This window comes from Ranitomeya variabilis, chromosome 5 (assembly GCF_051348905.1).
Source record: "Ranitomeya variabilis isolate aRanVar5 chromosome 5, aRanVar5.hap1, whole genome shotgun sequence".
NCBI classification, from domain to species: Eukaryota; Metazoa; Chordata; class Amphibia; order Anura; family Dendrobatidae; genus Ranitomeya; species Ranitomeya variabilis.
The window spans coordinates 42,482,358-42,506,656 of NC_135236.1; the positions used below are offsets into that span (position 1 = coordinate 42,482,358).

At 56.5% G+C, this 24,299-nt stretch overlaps 2 protein-coding genes across 5 annotated transcripts; one reads left to right on the forward strand and one right to left on the reverse strand.

Annotated features, from left to right (window-relative positions):
- Nucleotides 1-448: 448 nt before the first annotated feature.
- On the reverse strand, nt 449-14,853 carry MBLAC1 (metallo-beta-lactamase domain containing 1). Of its 2 annotated transcripts, none has more exons than XM_077261729.1 (2): nt 14,739-14,853; nt 449-2,454 (listed from the first exon to the last, which is right to left on the reverse strand). In XM_077261729.1, the coding sequence occupies exons 1-2, from the start codon at nt 14,817-14,819 to the stop codon at nt 1,804-1,806; spliced, it is 732 nt and encodes a 243-aa protein (XP_077117844.1). In that variant the 5' UTR covers nt 14,820-14,853; the 3' UTR covers nt 449-1,803. The 2 variants fall into 2 exon arrangements, with proteins under 2 accessions (XP_077117844.1, XP_077117843.1); XM_077261728.1 differs by lacking the exon at nt 14,739-14,853 and adding an exon at nt 3,243-3,464.
- Nucleotides 14,598-24,059, forward strand: TAF6 (TATA-box binding protein associated factor 6). Of its 3 annotated transcripts, XM_077261726.1 has the most exons (16): nt 14,598-14,768; nt 15,132-15,342; nt 15,567-15,727; nt 17,007-17,093; nt 17,198-17,351; nt 18,099-18,155; nt 18,242-18,361; nt 18,449-18,591; nt 18,666-18,743; nt 18,916-19,017; nt 19,118-19,300; nt 20,027-20,101; nt 20,185-20,310; nt 20,419-20,592; nt 20,722-20,937; nt 23,702-24,059. In XM_077261726.1, exons 3-16 carry the CDS (start codon nt 15,578-15,580, stop codon nt 23,921-23,923), a joined length of 1,887 nt encoding a protein of 628 aa, XP_077117841.1. In that variant the 5' UTR covers nt 14,598-14,768; nt 15,132-15,342; nt 15,567-15,577; the 3' UTR covers nt 23,924-24,059. The 3 variants fall into 3 exon arrangements, with proteins under 3 accessions (XP_077117841.1, XP_077117840.1, XP_077117842.1); XM_077261725.1 differs by lacking the exon at nt 14,598-14,768 and having other exon boundaries at nt 15,055-15,342; XM_077261727.1 differs by lacking the exon at nt 14,598-14,768 and having other exon boundaries at nt 15,334-15,434.
- The last annotated feature ends 240 nt before the right edge of the window (nt 24,060-24,299 follow it).

Genomic DNA, 24,299 nt, shown 5'->3' on the forward strand with positions numbered 1-24,299 from the left:
CTAGAGTAGAGGTGGTTTCCATTCCAGATTCCTTGGGGTCTAGAGTAGTGGAGGTCTTCCTACCAGCTTCCTTGGTGGTCTAGGGTGGTAGAGGTTTTTACTACAGCTTTCTTTGGGGTCTAGAGTAGTGGAGGTCTTTCTTCCATCTTCCTTGGTGGTCTAGGGTGGTAGAGGCTTTTATAACAGCTTCCCTGGGGTCTAGAGTAGTGGAGGTCTTCCTTCCAGCTTCCTTGGTGGTCTAGGGTGGAAGAGGCTTTTATAACTGCTTCCCTGGAGTCTAGAGTAGTGGAGGTCTTCCTTCCAGCTTCCTTGGTGATCTATGGCAGTAAAGAATTTAATTCTAGCTTCTCCGATTGTCTATGGTAGCGGATGTTCATATCAACTTTCCCGGTAGTTTGGGATAGTGGAGGTGTCCTCAGAATCATTAACAAAACGGACGACCACGAACTGCATAACAAGTCACTTTAATTACACAGATATTAATATTTCACCAAAAACAGAAAATAAAATAATGAAGAAATGAAAACAAACAATTCACTACAGTACCACAGCAATAAAGTATAGAAGGACCCACTCCTCCATACAACGATGGCAGCCAACTTGGAGGTAGATCTGATAACCAAGTATTAACTTAGCACCATCAAGGCTCTCACTGGCGCCTAGCAATGAGGAAACTGGCTTTTGATGAGGTCATCTTGGATGATATCACTGACTCCTGGTGATGAGGTTAACATCAATAACGTCACTGGCTCCTGGTGATGAGGTCACTGGCTCCTGGTGATGAGGTCACCCTCAATGACATCACTGGCTCCTAGTGAGGAAGTCACTGGCTCCTGGAGATGAGGTCACCCTCAATGAGGCAACAAGCTCTTGGTGAAATCACTTGCTCCTGGAAATGAGATCACCCTCGACTATGTCACTGGCTCTTGGAGATGAGGAATGAGGACGCCCTTGATGAAGTTCACTGGCTCCAGCTCATGAGGTCAAACTGGATGACATCACTGGCTCTTAGCGATGAAGTCACTCTCAATGATGTCACTCTCAATGTGGTCACTCTCTCCCGATAATGAGGTCACTCTCAGTGAGGTAACTTGCTCTTGGTGGTGATGTCCCTGGCTTTTGTTGATGAGGTCACCCTTGATAATATCAATGGCTCTTGGAGATGATGAATGAGGATGCCCATGATGAGGTTCACTCGCTCCTGCTGATAAGGTCACACTGGATGAGGTCACTGGCTCCTGGTGATGAGATCACCCTCAGTAAGGTCCTGGCTCCTCGCGTTGAGCTCACACTCAATGAAGCTGCTGTCTCTGGTGATGAGATCACCCTCAACGAGGTCACTGGCTCCTGGTGATGAGATCAGACTCAATGAAGTAACTGGCTCCTGGCGTTGAGATCACACTCAATGAGGTCAATGGCTCTTGGAGATGAGGAGGGAGGACGCCCTTGATGAGGTTCACTGGCTTCTGCTGATAAGGTCACCCTTGATCATGTTGCTGGCTAATGGCAATGAGGTCACCCTCAATGATGTCACTGGCTACAGGCATAATGGCTGGATTCTGACTGGGCAGATCGACAATTCAGGAATCTGGGAAAGCTGGATGACAATCCAAAAATCGTATTATCGTGTAAACTGAAACATGGCTTTGAATTATTAAGAAGGGCTCTAACCACCACAAATGTGTTTATGCAACTTTGAGGACTGACCGGTCAAGGTTGCTCCTTACAGTAAAATCCCTTTAATCTGGTATTAGTAGGTCCTGCAATATCCTCCACTTTCTGATCCTTCTTGTTGACCAGACTTCATGATGTCACAGGTTCTTGTCCAGCACGGATGACCCTGAACGGAGGTCCATGTCCGGGCACAATGACGTCGGCCAACCCCAGAAGGTTCCTCCGACTTTTCTCCTGTACTTCTGGGTTTTCGCTGAGTTCCCTCCAGGTGTCTTCATCACCTTCTCTTTCAAACACGTCCCCAGCAACTGCCACCGTGCCGAGCGTTGTCCCCGGGACTAGGAGGGTGATGTCGCTCCCTGTATGCCCCGGGGTGGGCACAACCTTCAGACCTTCTCCTCCAGGTAAGAAGTAGGGTTCTCCACCCCGGAAGTTGTGGGACACGTAGGAGCCGTCACGCCACAGATCATAAGACACCAGGATCTCAGCGTTGGGGAACAGGTTCAGGTTGCCCACGTGATCAGAATGTCCATGAGTGCAAATCACGTGCGTCACGTCCTCAGGGGACACCCCGTAGCTCCTCAGAGCGTCCAGGATGAAGTCTCGAGACCAGGGGCCGGCGGTGTCCACCAATACAGTCAGGGGGCCACGGACCAGGGTGACGGAGCCATCGGCCTGGAAGCGATCAACACCCACGTCCCTGCAGTAACCTTCCAACAGGATGTGCACAGAGTGAGGGGAGCCAGCTATGTGGTGGGAGGAGAGAGGAGACGTCACATACTGCGGAGAGAGAGGAGAGAGGAGAGGTCAAGAATTGCAAAGAGGGGGGAGAGAGGAAAGGTCAAAAACTAAGGAGGGGGAGGAGAGAGGTCACATACTGCAGATAGGGAGGAGAGGTCACATACTGCAGAGGGAAGAGAGGAAAGGTCACGCACTGCGGGGAGAGGAGAAGTTACATACTAGCGAGAGAGAGGAGAGGTCACGAACTGCAAAGAGGAAGGAGAGAGGAAAGGTCAAATACTGCAGAGGGGGAAGAGAGGTCACATACTGCAGAGATGGAGGAGAGAGGAGAGGTCACATACTGCGGAGGGAAGAGAGGAAAGGTCACGCACTGCAGAGAGAGGAGAGGTTACATACTGGGGAAAGAGGAGAGGTCACGAACTGCAAAGAGGAAGGAGAGAGGAAAGGTCAAATACTGCGTAGGGGGAGAATAGAGGTCACATACTGCAGAGAGAGAGGAGAGGTCACATACTGCAGAGAGGGAAGAGCGGAAAGGTCACACACTGCAGAGGGAGGAGAGAGGAAAGGTCACACACTGCAGAGAGAGGGGAGATTACATACTGCAGAGTGGGAAAGAAAGCAAAGGTAAAGTACTGCAGAGAGAGGAGCGAAGAAAGGTCTAGTACTCCAGAGAGAGCGATGGGAGAGGAAAGGTCACGTACGCAGAGAGGGAGGAAAGAGAAGAGGTCACATACTGTAGATAGAAAGGAGAGAGGAAAGGTCACATACTGCAAAGGAGGCGAGTGGAGAGGTCACATACTGCGGAGGAGAGGGGAAAGGTCACTTACTTCAGAGAGGGAGGAGAGGTCACATACAGTAGAGAAGGAGGAGAGGTCACATGCTGCAGAGGAAGGAGAGGTCACATACAGCAGAGAGGGAGGAGAGAGGAGACGTCTCGTACTGCAGAGAGGGAGGATAAAGAAGAGGTCATGTACTGCAAAGAGGGAGGAGAGGTCACACATTGCGGAGAGAGGAAAGGTTATGTACTGGAAAGAGGGAGGAGAGGTCACGCACTGCAGAGCGCGGAAATGTCACATACTGCAGAGAGGGAGGAAAGAGGAAAGATTACATGAGGCGAGAGAGAGGAAAGAAAAGGTCACACATACTGCGGAGAGAGGTCACAAACTGCAGAGAGGGAGGAGAGAAAAAAGGTCACGTACTGCGAAGAGAGAGGAGAGGTCAATTACTGAAGAGAGGGAGGAGAGAGGAGAGGTCACAGAGAGGGAGGAGAGAGAACACATACTACAGAGAGAGAGGTAAGACAACATAGTTAGTAAGGCCGAAAAAAGACATTTGTCCATCCAGTTCAGCCTATATTCCTATATTCCATCATAATAAATCCCCAGATCTATATCCTTCTACAGAACCTAATAATTGTATGATACAATATTGTTCTGCTCCAGGAAGACATCCAGGCCTCTCTTGAACCCCTCGACTGAGTTCGCCATCACCACCTCCTCAGGCAAGCAATTCCAGATTCTCACTGCCCTAACAGTAAAGAATCCTCTTCTATGTTGGTGGAAAAACCTTCTCTCCTCCAGACGCAAAGAATGCCCCCTTGTGCCCGTCACCTTCCTTGGTATAAACAGATCCTCAGCGAGATATTTGTATTGTCCCCTTATATACTTATACATGGTTATTAGATCGCCCCTCAGTCGTCTTTTTTCTAGACTAAATAATCCTAATTTCGCTAATCTATCTGGGTATTGTAGTTCTCCCATCCCCTTTATTAACTTTGTTGCCCTCCTTTGTACTCTCTCTAGTTCCATTATATCCTTCCTGAGCACCGGTGCCCAAAACTGGACACAGTACTCCATGTGCGGTCTAACTAGGGATTTGTACAGAGGCAGTATAATGCTCTCATCATGTGTATCCAGACCTCTTTTAATGCACCCCATGATCCTGTTTGCCTTGGCAGCTGCTGCCTGGCACTGGCTGCTCCAGGTAAGACAAGAAGTCACATACTGCAGAGAGGGAGGAGAGGACACGTCCTGCGGAGAGGAAGGATATAGGAGAGGTGATGTATAGCAGAGAGGAAGGAGAGGTCACGTACAGCAGAAAGGGAGGAGAGAGGAGAGGTCACGTACAGCAGAAAGGGAGGAGAGAGGACATGTACTAAAGAGAGGAAGGAAAGGAAACGTACTGCAGAGAAGGATAGATGGAAGGTCTGCAGAGAGGGAGGATTGAGGAGAGGTCACGTATAGAGATGGGCGAACCCGAACAGTAAAATTTGGTGTCTATACCGAACACCTACTGTTCAGGCACGGACACGGTCTTCACCAGGACATGTGCATGACAGCGCAGAAAACACGGCTTCTGATCAGCATTAAAATCATTACCGCCGGTCAGACAGCCGCGGTTCCCATGACAGTGTGAGCCAGCAGCTGTGATCGGAGGTGTAAAGTTTACCTCCAGTCACTGGCGTCGGGTGACTGGACTACTGCTCCCATCAGCCGACGCCTGCTGCCGCTAATAACAGCGAGAGTAGGCGCGGCTGATGGGAGTACTCATCAGCCGATGCATGCTCTCTAAATAAATAATTTTTTTAAAAAAGGTGTGGGTTTCCCCTTTTTTTGATAACCAGCCAGTCAAAACTGATAACTGGGCTGCAACCCTAAGCTGGGGGTAACCCCCCCCCACCCCCCCACCCCCCCAGCCCTTTTTTAACAACCAGCCTGCTAAAATAGCTGGGGGCTGGTATTCTCAGGCTGGTAAGGGGCCATTGATATTGCCTCCCCTCAGCCTAAAAATAGCAGCCCGCAGCCACCCAGAAAAGGCGCATCTATTAGTTAATAGTTATTTTAATTCTAATTAATTAGTTAATTCTAGCGCTTTGCCCGGCTCTTCCCACTTGCCCTGTAGATGTGGTTAATATTTGTGGGGTTGATGTCACCTTTGTATTGTCAGGTGACATCAAGCCCACGGCTTAGTAATGGAGAGGTGTCTATAAGACAACTATCCATTACTAATCCTATAGTTATACATAAGCGAGTTGTTGGGCGCAGTGTCCCTATATCCGGTCTGTTACACGGGATGTCGGGGGCACGTCCCTATATCCGCTCTGTTACACGGGATGTCGGGGACACGTCCCTATATCCGCTGTGTTACATGGGATGTCGGGGGCACGTCCCTATATCCGGTCTGTTACACGGGATGCCGGGGGCACGTCCCTATATCCGCTCTGTTACACGGGATGTCGGGGGCACGTCCCTATATCCGATCTGTTACACGGGATGTCGGGGGCACGTCCCTATATCCGATCTGTTACACGGGATGTCGGGGGCACGTCCCTATATCCGGGCTGTTACACGGGATGTCGGGGGCACGTCCCTATATCCGGGCTGTTACACGGGATGTCGGGGGCACGTCCCTATATCCGCTGTGTTACACGGGATGTCGGGGGCACGTCCCTATATCCGCGCTGTTACACGGGATGTCGGGGACACGTCCCTATATCCGCTCTGTTACACGGGATGTCGGGGGCACGTCCCTATATCCGCTCTGTTACACGGGATGTCGGGGGCACGTCCCTATATCCGCTCTGTTACACGGGATGTCGGGGGCACGTCCCTATATCCGCTCTGTTACACGGGATGTCGGGGGCACGTCCCTATATCCGGGCTGTTACACGGGATGTCGGGGGCACGTCCCTATATCCGGGCTGTTACACGGGATGTCGGGGGCACGTCCCTATATCCGCTCTGTTACACGGGATGTCGGGGGCACGTCCCTATATCCGCTCTGTTACACGGGATGTCGGGGGCACGTCCCTATATCCGATCTGTTACACGGGATGTCGGGGGGCACGTCCCTATATCCGCTCTGTTACACGGGATGTCGGGGGCACGTCCCTATATCCGCTCTGTTACACAGGATGTCGGGGGCACGTCCCTATATCCGCTCTGTTACACGGGATGTCGGGGGCACGTCCCTATATCCGCTCTGTTACACGGGATGTCGGGGGCACGTCTCTATATCCGCTGTTACACGGGATGTCGGGGGCACGTCCCTATATCCGGTCTGTTACACGGGATGTCGGGGGCACGTCCCTATATCCGCTCTGTTACACGGGATGTCGGGGGCACGTCCCTATATCCGGTCTGTTACACGGGATGTCGGGGACACGTCCTTATATCCGCTGTGTTACACGGGATGTCGGGGGCACGTCCCTATATCCGCTCTGTTACACGGGATGTCGGGGACACGTCTCTATATCCGCTCTGTTACACGGGATGTCGGGGACACGTCCCTATATCCGCTCTGTTACACGGGATGTCGGGGGCACGTCCCTATATCCGCTCTGTTACACGGGATGTCGGGGGCACGTCCCTATATCCGGTCTGTTACACGGGATGTCGGGGACACGTCCCTATATCCGCTCTGTTACACGGGATGTCGGGGGCACGTCCCTATATCCGCTCTGTTACACGGGATGTCGGGGACACGTCCCTATATCCGCTCTGTTACACGGGATGTCGGGGGCACGTCCCTATATCCGCTCTGTTACACGGGATGTCGGGGGCACGTCCCTATATCCGGTCTGTTACACGGGATGTCGGGGACACGTCCCTATATCCGCTGTGTTACACGGGATGTCGGGGGCACGTCTCTATATCCGCTCTGTTACACGGGATGTCGGGGACACGTCCCTATATCCGCTCTGTTACACGGGATGTCGGGGGCACGTCCCTATATCCGCTCTGTTACACGGGATGTCGGGGGCACGTCCCTATATCCGCTCTGTTACACGGGATGTCGGGGGCACGTCCCTATATCCGCTCTGTTACACGGGATGTCGGGGACACGTCCCTATATCCGGTCTGTTACACGGGATGTCGGGGGCACGTCCCTATATCCGCTCTGTTACACGGGATGTCGGGGACACGTCCCTATATCCGGTCTGTTACACGGGATGTCGGGGGCACGTCCCTATATCCGCTCTGTTACACGGGATGTCGGGGACACGTCCCTATATCCGCTCTGTTACACGGGATGTCGGGGGCACGTCCCTATATCCGCTCTGTTACACGGGATGTCGGGGGCACGTCCCTATATCCGCTCTGTTACACGGGATGTCGGGGGCACGTCCCTATATCCGCTCTGTTACACGGGATGTCGGGGACACGTCCCTATATCCGCTGTGTTACACGGGATGTCGGGGGCACGTCCCTATATCCGCTGTTACACGGGATGTCGGGGGCACGTCCCTATATCCGCTGTTACACGGGATGTCGGGGGCACGTCCCTATATCCGCTCTGCTACACGGGATGTCGGGGGCACGTCCCTATATCCGGGCTGTTACACGGGATGTCGCGGGCACGTCCCTATATCCGGTCTGTTACACGGGATGTCGGGGGCACGTCCCTATATCCGCTCTGTTACACGGGATGTCGGGGGCACGTCCCTATATCCGCTCTGTTACACGGGATGTCGGGGGCACGTCCCTATATCCGCTCTGTTACACGAGATGTCGGGGGCACGTCCCTATATCCGCTCTGTTACACGGGATGTCGGGGACACGTCCCTATATCCGCTCTGTTACACGGGATGTCGGGGACACGTCCCTATATCCGCTCTGTTACACGGGATGTCGGGGGCATGTCCTTATATCCGCTCTGTTACACGGGATGTCGGGGGCACGTCCCTATATCCGATCAGTTACACGGGATGTCGGGGGCACGTCCCTATATCCGCTCTGTTACACGGGATGTCGGGGGCACGTCCCTATATCCGCGCTGTTACACGGGATGTCGGGGGCACGTCCCTATATCCGCGCTGTTACACGGGATGTCGGGGGCACGTCCCTATATCCGGGCTGTTACACGGGATGTCGGGGGCACGTCCCTATATCCGCTCTGTTACACGGGATGTCGGGGGCACGTCCCTATATCCGCTCTGTTACACGGGATGTCGGGGGCACGTCCCTATATCCGCTCTGTTACACGGGATGTCGGGGGCACGTTCCTATATCCGCTCTGTTACACGGGATGTCGGGGGCACGTCCCTATATCCGCTCTGTTACACGGGATGTCGGGGGCACGTCCCTATATCCGCTCTGTTACACGGGATGTCGGGGGCACGTCCCTATATCCGCCACGTTACACGGGATGTCGGGGGCACGTCCCTATATCCGCTCTGTTACACGGGATGTCGGGGACACGTCCCTATATCCGCTCTGTTACACGGGATGCCGGGGACACGTCCCTATATCCGCTGTGTTACACGGGATGTCGGGGGCACGTCCCTATATCCGGTCTGTTACACGGGATGTCGGGGGCACGTCCCTATATCCGGTCTGTTACACGGGATGTCGGGGGCACGTCCCTATATCCGCTGTTACACGGGATGTCGGGGGCACGTCCCTATATCCGGGCTGTTACACGGGATGTCGGGGGCACGTCCCTATATCCGCTCTGTTACACGGGATGTCGGGGGCACGTCCCTATATCCGCTCTGTTACACGGGATGTCGGGGGCACGTCCCTATATCCGCTCTGTTACACGGGATGTCGGGGGCACGTCCCTATATCCGCTCTGTTACACGGGATGTCGGGGGCACGTCCCTATATCCGCCACGTTACACGGGATGTCGGGGGCACGTCCCTATATCCGCTCTGTTACACGGGATGTCGGGGACTCGTCCCTATATCCGCTGTGTTACACGGGATGTCGGGGGCACGTCCCTATATCCGCTCTGTTACACGGGATGTCGGGGGCACGTCCCTATATCCGCTCTGTTACACGGGATGTCGGGGGCACGTCCCTATATCCGCTCTGTTACACGGGATGTCGGGGGCACGTCCCTATATCCGCTCTGTTACACGGGATGTCGGGGGCACGTCCCTATATCCGCTCTGTTACACGGGATGTCGGGGGCACGTCCCTATATCCGCTCTGTTACACGGGATGTCGGGGGCACGTCCCTATATCCGCCACGTTACACGGGATGTCGGGGGCACGTCCCTATATCCGCTCTGTTACACGGGATGTCGGGGGCACGTCCCTATATCCGCTCTGTTACACGGGATGTCGGGGACACGTCCCTATATCCGCTGTGTTACACGGGATGTCGGGGACACGTCCCTATATCCGCTCTGTTACACGGGATGTCGGGGGCACGTCTCTATATCCGCTGTTACACGGGATGTCGGGGGCACGTCCCTATATCCGGTCTGTTACACGGGATGTCGGGGACACGTCCCTATATCCGCTCTGTTACACGGGATGTCGGGGGCACGTCCCTATATCCGGTCTGTTACACGGGATGTCGGGGGCACGTCCCTATATCCGCTGTGTTACACGGGATGTCGGGGGCACGTCTCTATATCCGCTCTGTTACACGGGATGTCGGGGACACGTCCCTATATCCGCTCTGTTACACGGGATGTCGGGGGCACGTCCCTATATCCGCTCTGTTACACGGGATGTCGGGGGCACGTCCCTATATCCGCTCTGTTACACGGGATGTCGGGGACACGTCCCTATATCCGCTCTGTTACACGAGATGTCGGGGGCACGTCCCTATATCCGCTCTGTTACACGGGATGTCGGGGACACGTCCCTATATCCGCTCTGTTACACGGGATGTCGGGGACACGTCCCTATATCCGCTCTGTTACACGGGATGTCGGGGGCACGTCCTTATATCCGCTCTGTTACACGGGATGTCGGGGGCACGTCCCTATATCCGATCAGTTACACGGGATGTCGGGGGCACGTCCCTATATCCGCTCTGTTACACGGGATGTCGGGGGCACGTCCCTATATCCGCGCTGTTACACGGGATGTCGGGGGCACGTCCCTATATCCGCGCTGTTACACGGGATGTCGGGGACACGTCCCTATATCCGGGCTGTTACACGGGATGTCGGGGGCACGTCCCTATATCCGCTCTGTTACACGGGATGTCGGGGGCACGTCCCTATATCCGCTCTGTTACACGGGATGTCGGGGGCACGTCCCTATATCCGCTCTGTTACACGGGATGTCGGGGGCACGTCCCTATATCCGCTCTGTTACATGGGATGTCGGGGGCACGTCCCTATATCCGCTCTGTTACATGGGATGTCGGGGGCACATCCCTATATCCGCTCTGTTACACGGGATGTCGGGGGCACGTTCCTATATCCGCTCTGTTACACGGGATGTCGGGGGCACGTCCCTATATCCGCTCTGTTACACGGGATGTCGGGGGCACGTCCCTATATCCGCTCTGTTACACGGGATGTCGGGGGCACGTCCCTATATCCGCCACGTTACACGGGATGTCGGGGGCACGTCCCTATATCCGCTCTGTTACACGGGATGTCGGGGACACGTCCCTATATCCGCTCTGTTACACGGGATGCCGGGGACACGTCCCTATATCCGCTGTGTTACACGGGATGTCGGGGGCACGTCCCTATATCCGGTCTGTTACACGGGATGTCGGGGGCACGTCCCTATATCCGGTCTGTTACACGGGATGTCGGGGGCACGTCCCTATATCCGCTGTTACACGGGATGTCGGGGGCACGTCCCTATATCCGGGCTGTTACACGGGATGTCGGGGGCACGTCCCTATATCCGCTCTGTTACACGGGATGTCGGGGGCACGTCCCTATATCCGCTCTGTTACACGGGATGTCGGGGGCACGTCCCTATATCCGCCACGTTACACGGGATGTCGGGGGCACGTCCCTATATCCGCTCTGTTACACGGGATGTCGGGGACTCGTCCCTATATCCGCTGTGTTACACGGGATGTCGGGGGCACGTCCCTATATCCGCTCTGTTACACGGGATGTCGGGGGCACGTCCCTATATCCGCTCTGTTACACGGGATGTCGGGGGCACGTCCCTATATCCGCTCTGTTACACGGGATGTCGGGGGCACGTCCCTATATCCGCTCTGTTACACGGGATGTCGGGGGCACGTCCCTATATCCGCTCTGTTACACGGGATGTCGGGGGCACGTCCCTATATCCGCTCTGTTACACGGGATGTCGGGGGCACGTCCCTATATCCGCTCTGTTACACGGGATGTCGGGGGCACGTCCTTATATCCGCTGTGTTACACGGGATGTCGGGGACACGTCCTTATATCCGCTGTGTTACACGGGATGTCGGGGGCACGTCCCTATATCCGCTCTGTTACACGGGATGTCGGGGGCACGTCCCTATATCCGGGCTGTTACACGGGATGTCGGGGACACGTCCCTATATGCGCTCTGTTACACGGGATGTCGGGGGCACGTCCCTATATCCGCTCTGTTACACGGGATGTCGGGGGCACGTCCCTATATCCGGGCTGTTACACGGGATGTCGGGGACACGTCCCTATATCCGCTCTGTTACATGGGATGTCGGGGGCACGTCCCTATATCCGCTCTGTTACACGGGATGTCGGGGGCACGTCCTTATATCCGCTCTGTTACACGGGATGTCGGGGGCACGTCCCTATATCCGCTCTGTTACACGGGATGTCGGGGGCACGTCCCTATATCCGCGCTGTTACACGGGATGTCGGGGGCACGTCCTTATATCCGCTCTGTTACACGGGATGTCGGGGGCACGTCCCTATATCCGCTCTGTTACACGGGATGTCGGGGGCACGTCCCTATATCCGCTGTGTTACACGGGATGTCGGGGGCACGTCCTTATATCCGCTCTGTTACACGGGATGTCGGGGGCACGTCCCTATATCCGCTCTGTTACACGGGATGTCGGGGGCACGTCCCTATATCCGCTCTGTTACACGGGATGTCGGGGGCACGTCCCTATATCCGCTGTGTTACACGGGATGTCGGGGGCACGTCCCTATATCCGCTGTGTTACACGGGATGTCGGGGACACGTCCCTATATCCGCTCTGTTACACGGGATGTCGGGGGCACGTCCCTATATCCGCTCTGTTACACGGGATGTCGGGGGCACGTCCCTATATCCGCTCTGTTACACGGGATGTCGGGGGCACGTCCCTATATCCGCTCTGTTACACGGGATGTCGGGGGCACGTCCCTATATCCGCTCTGTTACACGGGATGTCGGGGGCACGTCCCTATATCCGCTCTGTTACACGGGATGTCGGGGGCACGTCCCTATATCCGCTCTGTTACACGGGATGTCGGGGGCACGTCCCTATATCCGCTCTGTTACACGGGATGTCGGGGGCACGTCCCTATATCCGCTCTGTTACACGGGATGTCGGGGGCACGTCCCTATATCCGCTGTGTTACACGGGATGTCGGGGGCACGTCCCTATATCCGCTGTGTTACACGGGATGTCGGGGACACGTCCCTATATCCGCTCTGTTACACGGGATGTCGGGGGCACGTCCCTATATCCGCTGTGTTACACGGGATGTCGGGGGCACGTCCCTATATCCGCTCTGTTACACGGGATGTCGGGGGCACGTCCCTATATCCGCTGTGTTACACGGGATGTCGGGGACACGTCCCTATATCCGCTCTGTTACACGGGATGTCGGGGGCACGTCCCTATATCCGCTCTGTTACACGGGATGTCGGGGGCACGTCCCTATATCCGCTGTGTTACACGGGATGTCGGGGGCACGTCCCTATATCCGCTCTGTTACACGGGATGTCGGGGGCACGTCCCTATATCCGCTCTGTTACACGGGATGTCGGGGGCACGTCCCTATATCCGCTCTGTTACACGGGATGTCGGGGGCACGTCCCTATATCCGCTCTGTTACACGGGATGTCGGGGGCACGTCCCTATATCCGCTGTGTTACACGGGATGTCGGGGACACGTCCCTATATCCGCTCTGTTACACGGGATGTCGGGGGCACGTCCCTATATCCGCTGTGTTACACGGGATGTCGGGGGCACGTCCCTATATCCGCTCTGTTACACGGGATGTCGGGGGCACGTCCCTATATCCGCTGTGTTACACGGGATGTCGGGGACACGTCCCTATATCCGCTCTGTTACACGGGATGTCGGGGGCACGTCCCTATATCCGCTGTGTTACACGGGATGTCGGGGACACGTCCCTATATCCGCTGTGTTACACGGGATGTCGGGGGCACGTCCCTATATCCGCTCTGTTACACGGGATGTCGGGGGCACGTCCCTATATCCGCTGTGTTACACGGGATGTCGGGGACACGTCCCTATATCCGCTCTGTTACACGGGATGTCGGGGGCACGTCCCTATATCCGCTCTGTTACACGGGATGTCGGGGGCACGTCCCTATATCCGCTCTGTTACACGGGATGTCGGGGGCACGTCCCTATATCCGCTCTGTTACACGGGATGTCGGGGGCACGTCCCTATATCCGCTCTGTTACACGGGATGTCGGGGGCACGTCCCTATATCCGCTCTGTTACACGGGATGTCGGGGACACGTCCCTATATCCGCTCTGTTACACGGGATGTCGGGGGCACGTCCCTATATCCGCTCTGTTACACGGGATGTCGGGGGCACGTCCCTATATCCGCTCTGTTACACGGGATGTCGGGGGCACGTCCCTATATCCGGGCTGTTACACGGGATGTCGGGGGCACGTCCCTATATCCGCTCTGTTACACGGGATGTCGGGGGCACGTCCCTATATCCGCTCTGTTACACGGGATGTCGGGGACACGTCCCTATATCCGCTCTGTTACACGGGATGTCGGGGGCACGTCCCTATATCCGCTGTTACACGGGATGTCGGGGGCACGTCCCTATATCCGCTCTGTTACACGGGATGTCGGGGGCACGTCCCTATATCCGCTCTGTTACACGGGATGTCGGGGGCACGTCCCTATATCCGCTCTGTTACACGGGATGTCGGGGGCACGTCCCTATATCCGCTCTGTTACACGGGATGTCGGGGACACGTCCCTATATCCGCTCTGTTACACGGGATGTCGGGGGCACGTCCCTATATCCGCTGTTACACGGGATGTCGGGGGCACGTCCCTATATCCGCTCTGTTACACGGGATGTCGGGGGCACGTCCCTATATCCGCGCTGTTACACGGGATGTCGGGGGCACGTCCCTATATCCGCTCTGTTACACGGGATGTCGGGGACACGTCCCTATATCCGCTCTGTTACACGGGATGTCGGGGGCACGTCCCTATATCCGCGCTGTTACACGGGATGTCGGGGGCACGTCCCTATATCCGCTCTGTTACACGGGATGTCGGGGGCACGTCCCTATATCCGCCACGTTACACGGGATGCCGGTCCCTATATCCGGTATGCCCCACAGTCTCGGCTCCCCGCACACAGTCCCGGCCTCCATCCTCCCGCCATGTTCCCCCTTCACCACTCTCGGTCTCCCACCTCCATTCTGCCGCGAGAATCGTTGCACCGGTATGTTTCCCATTTGGAGGATCCTGATTGGATCATGCACCCGTCCATCATACAATATAGTATTCCTTTAGCCAATTACAGTGGAGAAGGGCGTGTCCAATCAGCTTTAGAACTACAACTCCCACAATCCACCTCCGTTCTTTTATATGAGTCATTTTGATTGATTGAATTATTTTTGAAATCTTTTTCTTCAATTCTGTTCTTATTATTTCATTTTTACATGAATGTTCTGTTGGTATGTTGATGTATTTTTTGCGCATGCGTTAAAAATCATCCCGCTTTCTTTATTACGCATGCGTAAAGCATCTGGAGACGACCTTCTCAGGTCCTGGCAGATACACACTAGCCTCTTCTCTATCCTAGGTGATGGCGTCAGTCGTGTGTTCCTGAGCCGGTCATCACCACAGCTCCGTGTCTGCAGATGTCGGGATGATTTTTATTTATCGTCTTCACCCCTGTGTAGTGCCCCGGGCCGGTGAGGTGGGCACAGTCCTGACAGGATGTTATTGAGGCCGCCGGAAGTTTACCTGGGAACCGGAAGTAGTTAGGCAGCAGCCCGTCCAGGAGAGCGGCGGTGAGTGCGGGGGCGGCTGGTATTGGGGGTCTGTAGGGATGTGCTGCCCCCAGGGATGGCGCCGGGCTGGTAATGGTGGACAGAGCTGCACGGTATCTGGTCACCTCAGCTGCTGCAGAACGTCTTGTGTTGTAGAAACCTCATGTCTATCAGTCTCTTAAGAAGCTGAGTTGTATGTTGTTCCCCTGAGGTAACGGGGGCTGACGTGGTCCTGCCTCCCTCAGGCTCTCCTGTCATGGCGGAGGGGAAGAAGATTGGGAACGCCGTCCTCCCCAGCGAGTCCATGAAAGTGATCGCCGAGTCCATCGGAGTCTCCCAGATATCGGAGGAGACGTGCCAGCTGCTCGCCCAGGAGGTCAGCTTCAGGATCAAGGAGGTCTTCCAGGTCAGAGGTCACCGCCACTAGAGGGCGGCGCTCTCCTCTCCGCTCCCGCCACTAGAGGGCGGCGCTCTCCTCTCTGCTCCCGCCACTAGAGGGCAGCGCTCTCCTCTCCGCTCCCGCCACCTAGAGGGCGGCGCTCTCCACTCCGCTCCCGCCACTAGAGGGCAGCGCTCCTCTCCGCTCCCGCCACCTAGAAGGCGGCGCTCTCCTCTCCGCTCCCGCCACCTAGAAGGCGGCGCTCTCCTCTCCGCTCCCGCCACCTAGAAGGCGGCGCTCTCCTCTCCGCTCCCGCCACTAGAGGGCGGCGCTCTCCTCTCTGCTCCCGCCACTAGAGGGAGGCGCTCTCCTCTCCGCTCCCGCCACCTAGAGGGCAGCGCTCTCCTCTCCGCTCCCGCCACCTAGAGGGCGGCGCTCTCCTCTCCGCTCCCGCCACTAGAGGGCAGCGCTCTCCTCTCCGCTCCCGCCACCTAGAGGGCGGCGCTCTCCTCTCCGCTCCCGCCACTAGAGGGCGGCGCTCTCCGCTCCCGCCACCTAGAGGGCAGCGCTCTCCTCTCCGCTCCCGCCACCTAGAGGGCGGCGCTCTCCTCTCCACTCCCGCCACTAGAGGGCAGCGCTCTCCTCTCCGCTCCCGCCACCTAGAGGGCAGCGCTCTCCTCTCCGCTCCCGCCACCTAGAGGGCAGCGCTCTCCTCTCCGCTCCCGCCACCTAGAGGGCAGCGCTCTCCTCTCCGCTCCCGCCACCTAGAGGGCAGCGCTCTCCTCTCCGCTCCCGCCACCTAGAGGGCAGCGCTCTCCTCTCCGCTCCCGCCACTAGAGGGCAGCGCTCTCCTCTCCGCTCCCGCCACCTAGAGGGCGGCGCTCTCCTCTCCGCTCCCGCCACCTAGAGGGCGGCGCTCTCCTCTCCGCTCCCGCCACCTAGAGGGCGGCGCTCTCCTCTCCGCTCCCGCCACCTAGAAGGCGGCGCTCTCCTCTCCGCTCCCGCCACCTAGAAGGCGGCGCTCTCCTCTCCGCTCCCGCCACCTAGAGGGCGGCGCTCTCCTCTCCCGCCACTAGAGGGCGGCGCTCTCCTCTCCGCTCCCGCCACCTAGAAGGCGGCGCTCTCCTCTCCGCTCCCGCGACATAGAAGGCGGCGCTCTCCTCTCCGCTCCCGCCACCTAGAGGGCGGCGCTCTCCTCTCCCGCCACTAGAGGGCGGCGCTCTCCTCTCCGCTCCCGCCACTAGAGGGCGGCGCGCTCCACCCCCCATCTTCCTTACCACTTTCCCACTTCTTCTCTTTCCTCCAGGATTCGATGAAGTTCATGCATGTGGGCAAGAGACAGAAGCTGAACCCCAGCGACATCGATGCTGCCCTGAAGCTGAAGAATGTGGAAGTAAGGAGCGGGGGGCACCATTAGGCCCTGGTGTCCCTGCGCGTCCCCCCACAGCTGCTCCTATACCTGTACGTCTCAGACTTAACCCCTGCATCTCCCGGCAGCCAATCTATGGATTCCACGCCAAGGAGTTCCTGCCCTTCCGTTACGCCAGTGGCGGAGGACGAGAGCTGCACTTCTATGAGGAAAAGGAGGTGGACCTGTGTGACATCATCAGCACCCCGCTGCCCCGCGTGCCCCTCGACGTCTCCTTGAAAGGTGAGTGACCTGCAGATCTTGTCCTGGTGACCACACCGTGATCTGTGGGTGTGGAGTTTAGCTTTTAGTGTCGACCTGCTGGAGAAGTATTTTTTTTTGCCCACTTGATATAATAGAAATCCGTAGGGTCTGATGTCACCGTGTTGGCACGTGCCTGAAGGGTCGCAGCTTCCAGTGTATTGTGTCTGTCAGAAAAATTTAACTTTTAGTCATGAATTTGCAGCTCTCTGGCGCCCCCTTACCCTGCTGGCCAATAAGGGTATTGACAAAGGATAAGAAAAATGGTGCAGCTGCTCTAATTTATGCAGGCAATAAAACTCACATTCCAAAGCTGACCTTCTGCCTGAAAGGAGGGGTGGGGTGGAAATCCACAGAGAGAGAGAGAGAGAGGGGGCTGTATGTAGGATTCGGTCCCACAGAAACCTATGGTGGGAGGAGTAGTAGGCCGGCTCAAGCAATGGAAAATAATTCATATTTTCCTGACAATGTCACGCAATGAAAACAATCCTGCAATTTGCTGGATTTTTCTTTTTTCCACAAATTCACCACACTTAGATTTTTTTCCTAATTTTTCATTAAATTATGTGAAAAAGTAATTGGCGTCATTGAAAACTACATCTCGTCCTCGTACGGTTGTGTGGATGGGAAAATTAAAATGTCATGTCTCTTGGAAGAAGGGGAGGTAAAGATAATGGTCAGGGCAGTGTTATAGATGAATAATTCCTGATTTTCGTTTTTCCCTCACAGCTCACTGGCTGAGTATAGAAGGAGTGCAGCCGGCCATCCCCGAGAACCCTCCGCCAGGTGACATGTCTCCCCCTTCATCGTACATTATATCCTCCTGTTTATTTATTTATTTTTTAATTACTTTTTTTCTTTTTCTTCTCCAGTTCCTAAGGAGCAACAGAAGATCGAGGCCACCGAGCCGCTGAAGGCCGTGAAACCAGGACAAGAGGAAACCCGAGGACTCGCGGGGAAAGGCCAGGGGTCCGGTGCGGTGGACGGTAAAGGTGAGCACGCTTCTGGTGTACCCGCTCCTCCTCCTCCATGGTGTCACCTGGTGGTTTACATGCCGCCCGTGTCTCTGGTCTTTCCAGGGAAGGATAAGAAGAACCCCATCCTGGAGGGCACTCCTCTGAAGCTGAAGCCGCGCAGTATCCACGAGCTGTCCGTGGAGCAGCAGCTGTACTACAAGGAGATCACCGAGGCTTGTGTGGGCTCCTGCGAGGCCAAGAGAGCGGTGAGTGGCGGCGTCCTCTCCTGGAGTCATCCACGGCGTCTCCTCACATTCCCTCATCTGTGGTTCTTCTGTAGGAAGCCCTGCAGAGCATCGCCACCGACCCTGGCCTGTACCAGATGCTGCCGCGCTTCAGCACCTTCATATCAGAAGGGGTGAGTATTAGCCATTTTTTCACAGGGTTGGAGGACATCTGTGCTGTGAACGAAAGACCCTGGTCCAGCAGCCTTCCACCTTCTTAAGGGGTCTTCTGCCTCATTGTACCCTAATCTTCACGTCTTCCTATCATTAGTTGAGATTTTCCACCCCGTTCTGTCTCCCGCTCAGGTTCGTGTCAACGTGGTCCAGAATAACCTGGCCCTACTCATCTACCTTATGAGGATGGTCAAGGCTTTGATGGACAATCCCACCCTGTACCTGGAGAAATACGTAAGTGTGGGGGGTCTTATATAGAGCATGATGCATCCTGGGCTGCAGGTCATATAATGTACAGGTTATAACACGGTCCTCTGTACCAACTCTACTGCAGCTGCATGAGCTGATCCCGGCAGTGATGACCTGTATCGTCAGCCGGCAGCTGTGTCTGCGGCCAGATGTGGACAATCACTGGGCGCTAAGAGACTTTGCAGCCCGACTTATAGCGCAGATCTGCAAGAACTTCAGCACGACCACTAACAACATCCAGTCACGAATTACCAAGACTTTCACTAAGGTGAGGAACTCGGTCATATCAGCTACTGAACAGTATGTTACTACTATAATACTGCTCCTATATACAAGAATATAACTACTATAATACTGCTCCTATGTACAAGAATATAACTACTATAATACTGCTCCTATGTACAAGAATATAACTACTATAATACTGCTCCTATGTACAAGAATATAACTACTATAATACTGCTCCTATGTACAAGAATATAACTACTATAATACTGCTCCTATGTACAAGAATATAACTACTATAATACTGCCCCTATGTACAAGAATATAACTACTATAATACTGCTCCTATGTACAAGAATATAACTACTATAATACTGCTCCTATGTACAAGAATATAACTACTATAATACTGCTCCTATGTACAAGAATATAACTACTATAATACTGCCCCTATGTACAATAATATAACTACTATAATACTGTCCCTATGTACAAGAATATAACTACTATAATACTGCTCCCTATGTACAAGAATATAACTACTATAATACTGCCCCCTATGTACAAGAATATAACTACTATAATACTGCCCCCTATGTACAAGAATATAACTACTATAATACTCCTCCTATGTACAAGAATATAACTACTATAATACTGCCCCTTTGTACAGCAGTATACATATATACTATAGTGCCGCCTCCTGAGTGTTGGGATGTGCCGTCTCTCCTCCTCTGTATATTCTCATGCTTTGCTCTCTCTCGCTCAGAGTTGGGTTGATGACCGCACTCCCTGGACCACACGATACGGGTCTATTGCCGGTCTGGCCGAGCTCGGGGCTGATGTGAGTTGCTGGACATTAGTTACTCTGGGGATTGGGATATAAATCCTATTTTTGATTTAATTGTGTTATTTTTTTTCTTGTAGGTAATTAAAACTCTGATTGTCCCCCGTCTGCAAATAGAAGGCGAGCGGCTGCGCAACATCCTGGAGGGTCAGGTGTTGTCCAACATCGATAAGATCGGAGCAGACCACGTGCAGAGCCTCCTGCTGGTAATGTGCAGAGTATATACGGCCCCCCGCATGCTGTACGTGGCCCCCACATAGTCTATACCGGGGCTCTGTGCACATTATTACCGCGGCTCTTGTGTGTTCCTGTAGAAACACACCGCCCCGGTTGTGGTGAAGCTTCGCTCTCCTCCTGACGTGCCAGATGCTTACCGGGCCGATTACGGCTTTCTGGGCCCTACACTCTGCTCTCACGTGTTGAAAGCCAGAGCTCAGAGCGCATTACAAGGGCCACAGGTGAACCGGACCACCCTGACCGTGACGCAGGTACCTCTGAGCAGTATGCCACGTGTAGTGGCCCCTGGGGTTAGCACGTGGCCCGGGAACCCTTAACCACGGACGGACCTGTAATGATGTGTTTTTGTGTCTCCTCTCATCCCCATGTTCCTCTCTCAGCCTCGTCCCACCCTCACGCTGTCTCAGCCGTCCTCCGGCTCCCTCACGCCGTCCCCTCGTACTCCAGGAATTATTAAGATGCCGGGGTCCTTGACTGGATCCTTGTCTTTGCCAGTGCAGACCTTAGTGAGTGCCCGGTCTGCAACTCCCACCCAGCCGTCACCACCGCCCACCAAGTACATCGTGGTGTCCTCAGCCGGGAGCAGCGGGACCCAGGTAACGTCCTTTGGTGCCTCCACCGCTCCGTACTGAGGTTGTGTTATTTTCTTCGGCTCTTGCGTCTTCTTTTCTTCCTCCCCCTCCATGTTCTCTGCTCGTGCCTCTTGCCCAGTCCTTGTTATGCCATTTTCTCCTCCCTATGAGTCACTTTCTTCAGCTCTCTCTGCTGTTCCCTCTCCGCTCGCCTCCTCGGCCCGCACCGTCACTGTTATGCCCTCGGCTTGTCTGCTCCATTGTCTCTGCACCTCCAGTCTTGTGCTCTGCAGTATTTCTTAGCTCACTGTTGTAGCGCTTTGCTTTTAACCCTCCACCACACACCAGTATGGCGTTCTGACTCCTCCCCATGTTGCCATTTGCCTTCTCCTTCCACCATGTCGCGCTCTGTGCCCATGTTGCGCTCTTGCTCTATTACCACATCCTGAGCACCACCATAGCGCCCTCTGACACGTGCGGACCATCCACCATGGTGCACACAGCCTCTCCCCTTTTATTTTACACACCTCATCCTCCTCTCTCTATGGTATGATGTGCCCATCCCCCCCCCCCATGGAACTTCCTGCCTACTTTATCCTCTTTTTACGGAAAGCTCTGCCTCTTTTACACCTCGATCCCTCCCCACTTTGGCATGCTCTGCCTCTTTGCTATTTCTCCCCCCTCCCGATTGCACGCTCCACTTCATTTGCATCACCTACCCACCCTTTTTTTTTTTTCTGACCGCCTTCATGGTGTGATCTGCCTCGTTTGCCTCCCATTGCTTGCCCTGCCTCGTTCTGTACCTTTTCCAACCATCATTTCACACTCTTCAGTCTTCCCCCTACTGTGGCTCGCCCTCCACTCTGCCCCCTCCCTTGCCGTGGCTCGCCCTGCGCCCTCTCTGGCCCCTTTGCCGTGGCTCGCCCTGCACTCTGGCCCCTTTGCTGTAGCTCGCCCTGCTTCCTCTCTGTCCCCCCCTGCCGTGGCTTGCCCCTCTTCCTCTCCAGCGCCTTTGCCGTGGCTTGCCCTGCGCCCTCTGCCCCCCCTGCCGTAGCTCGCCCTCTGCCCCCTTGCCGTGGCTCCCCCTGCTTCTTCTTTGGTCCCCTTGCCGTGTCTCGCCCTGCGCTCTGGCCCCCTTGCCATGGCTCGCCCTGCACCTTCTCTGGCCCCCTTGCCGTAGCTTGCCCTGCTTTCTTTCTGACACAAACCCCCCCCCCCCCCCCCCCCCCCCCGCCGTGGCTCGCCCTGCTTCCTCTCTGGCCCCCTTGATGTAGCTCGCTCTGCTTCCTCTCTGGGCCCCCCCTGCCGTGGCTCGCCCTGCTCCCTCTCTGGTCCCTCCTGCCGTGGATCGCCCTTCTTCCTCTCTGGCGCCTTTGCCATGGCTTGCCCTGCGCTCTCCTGCTTCCTTGCCGTGGCTCACCCTGCGCCCTCTGTCCCCCCCTGCCGTGGCTCGCCCTGCGCTCAGGCCCCCTTGCCATGGCTCGCCCTGCACCCTCTCTGGACCCCTTGCTGTAGCTCACCCTGCTTTCTCGCCCCCCCCCCCCTGCCGTGGCTCCCCTGCACTCTCTTCCCCCCTTGCCGTGGCTCGCCCTGCTTCCTCTCTGGCCCCCTTGCCGTGGCTCGCCCTGCTTCCTCTCTGGCCCTCTTGCCGTGGCTGGCCCCGCGCTTGCTCTGGCCCCCTTGCCGTGGCTGGCCCCGCGCTTGCTCTGGCCCCCTTGCCGTGGCTGGCCCCGCGCTTGCTCTGGCCCCCTTGCCGTGGCTGGCCCCGCGCTTGCTCTGGCCCCCTTGCCGTGGCTGGCCCCGCGCTTGCTCTGGCCCCCTTGCCGTGGCTGGCCCCGCGCTTGCTCTGGCCCCCTTGCCGTGGCTGGCCCCGCGCTTGCTCTGGCCCCCTTGCCGTGGCTTGCCCCGCGCTTGCTCTGGCCCCCTTGCCGTGGCTTGCCCCGCGCTTGCTCTGGCCCCCTTGCCGTGGCTGGCCCCGCGCTTGCTCTGGCCCCCTTGCCGTGGCTGGCCCCGCGCTTGCTCTGGCCCCCTTGCCGTGGCTGGCCCCGCGCTTGCTCTGGCCCCCTTGCCGTGGCTGGCCCCGCGCTTGCTCTGGCCCCCTTGCCGTGGCTGGCCCCGCGCTTGCTCTGGCCCCCTTGCCGTGGCTGGCCCCGCGCTTGCTCTGGCCCCCTTGCCGTGGCTGGCCCCGCGCCCGCTCTGGCCCCCTTGCCGGGGCTGGCCCCGCGCCCGCTCTGGCCCCCTTGCCGGGGCTGGCCCCGCGCCCGCTCTGGCCCCCTTGCCGGGGCTGGCCCCGCGCCCGCTCTGGCCCCCTTGCCGGGGCTGGCCCCGCGCCCGCTCTGGCCCCCTTGCCGGGGCTGGCCCCGCGCCCGCTCTGGCCCCCTTGCCGGGGCTGGCCCCGCGCCCGCTCTGGCCCCCTTGCCGGGGCTGGCCCCGCGCCCGCTCTGGCCCCCTTGCCGGGGCTGGCCCCGCGCCCGCTCTGGCCCCCTTGCCGGGGCTGGCCCCGCGCCCGCTCTGGCCCCCTTGCCGGGGCTGGCCCCGCGCCCGCTCTGGCCCCGCGCCCGCTCTGGCCCCCTTGCCGGGGCTGGCCCCGCGCCCGCTCTGGCCCCGCGCCCGCTCTGGCCCCCTTACCGCGGCTGGCCCTCCGCCCTTTGTCGCCCCGCTCCTGCTCACACTGACTCCTTTGTTCTTTGCTCTTTTCCGTCCCTGTTTTCTACTCTCTGCATTCGCTGTTGTTTTCCTTCCACATCTCCATTTATAATTTTTGCTTATTTAGTCTCTTTCTTTCCAGGTCCTCACGTCCTCCAGCGGTCCCTCCCCATCTGTATCTTGCCCCCCAGTGGTCCAGCCCATTGTGAAGCTGGTGTCAGGCGGTCAGAGCGCTGGTGTTGGTTCCACCACCGGGGGCAGTAGTGGGATGCAGAAATACATCGTTGTGTCTCTTCCAACTGCTGGAGACAGCAAGACCCCCCAACCGTCCCCTCCCCCATCCATAGAGACCCCTGGCTTGTGACACAGATTTTTTTTTTTTTTAACGTGTGTATGATGTATGACTGAGTATGAGTGTCGTCGTGTCCGCTGTGGGTTACAGCTTGTGTATTTGGTGTAAAACTACAAATATCATTTTGTTAATAAAATTCTAAAACCTTTTCTATTATTTTGCATTATAAAACCCAACTTATAAAAAATGAGACCCCCTGGGGCACTACTTGGGGCGCCCTCTGGTGGTCGCCCCTACAGGGTTTCTAGTGCCCCCTATTGTAGGTCAAAGCCTTCAAGTCGATATTGACCCTGCTTTCCCAAGACAAAGGAACCAGAGGTTTCTCCAGTTGCGGACTGGTGTATCGGGTTCTTCTCTTTGGTCAGAGCACGGTCCCTGTAAGGAAAAA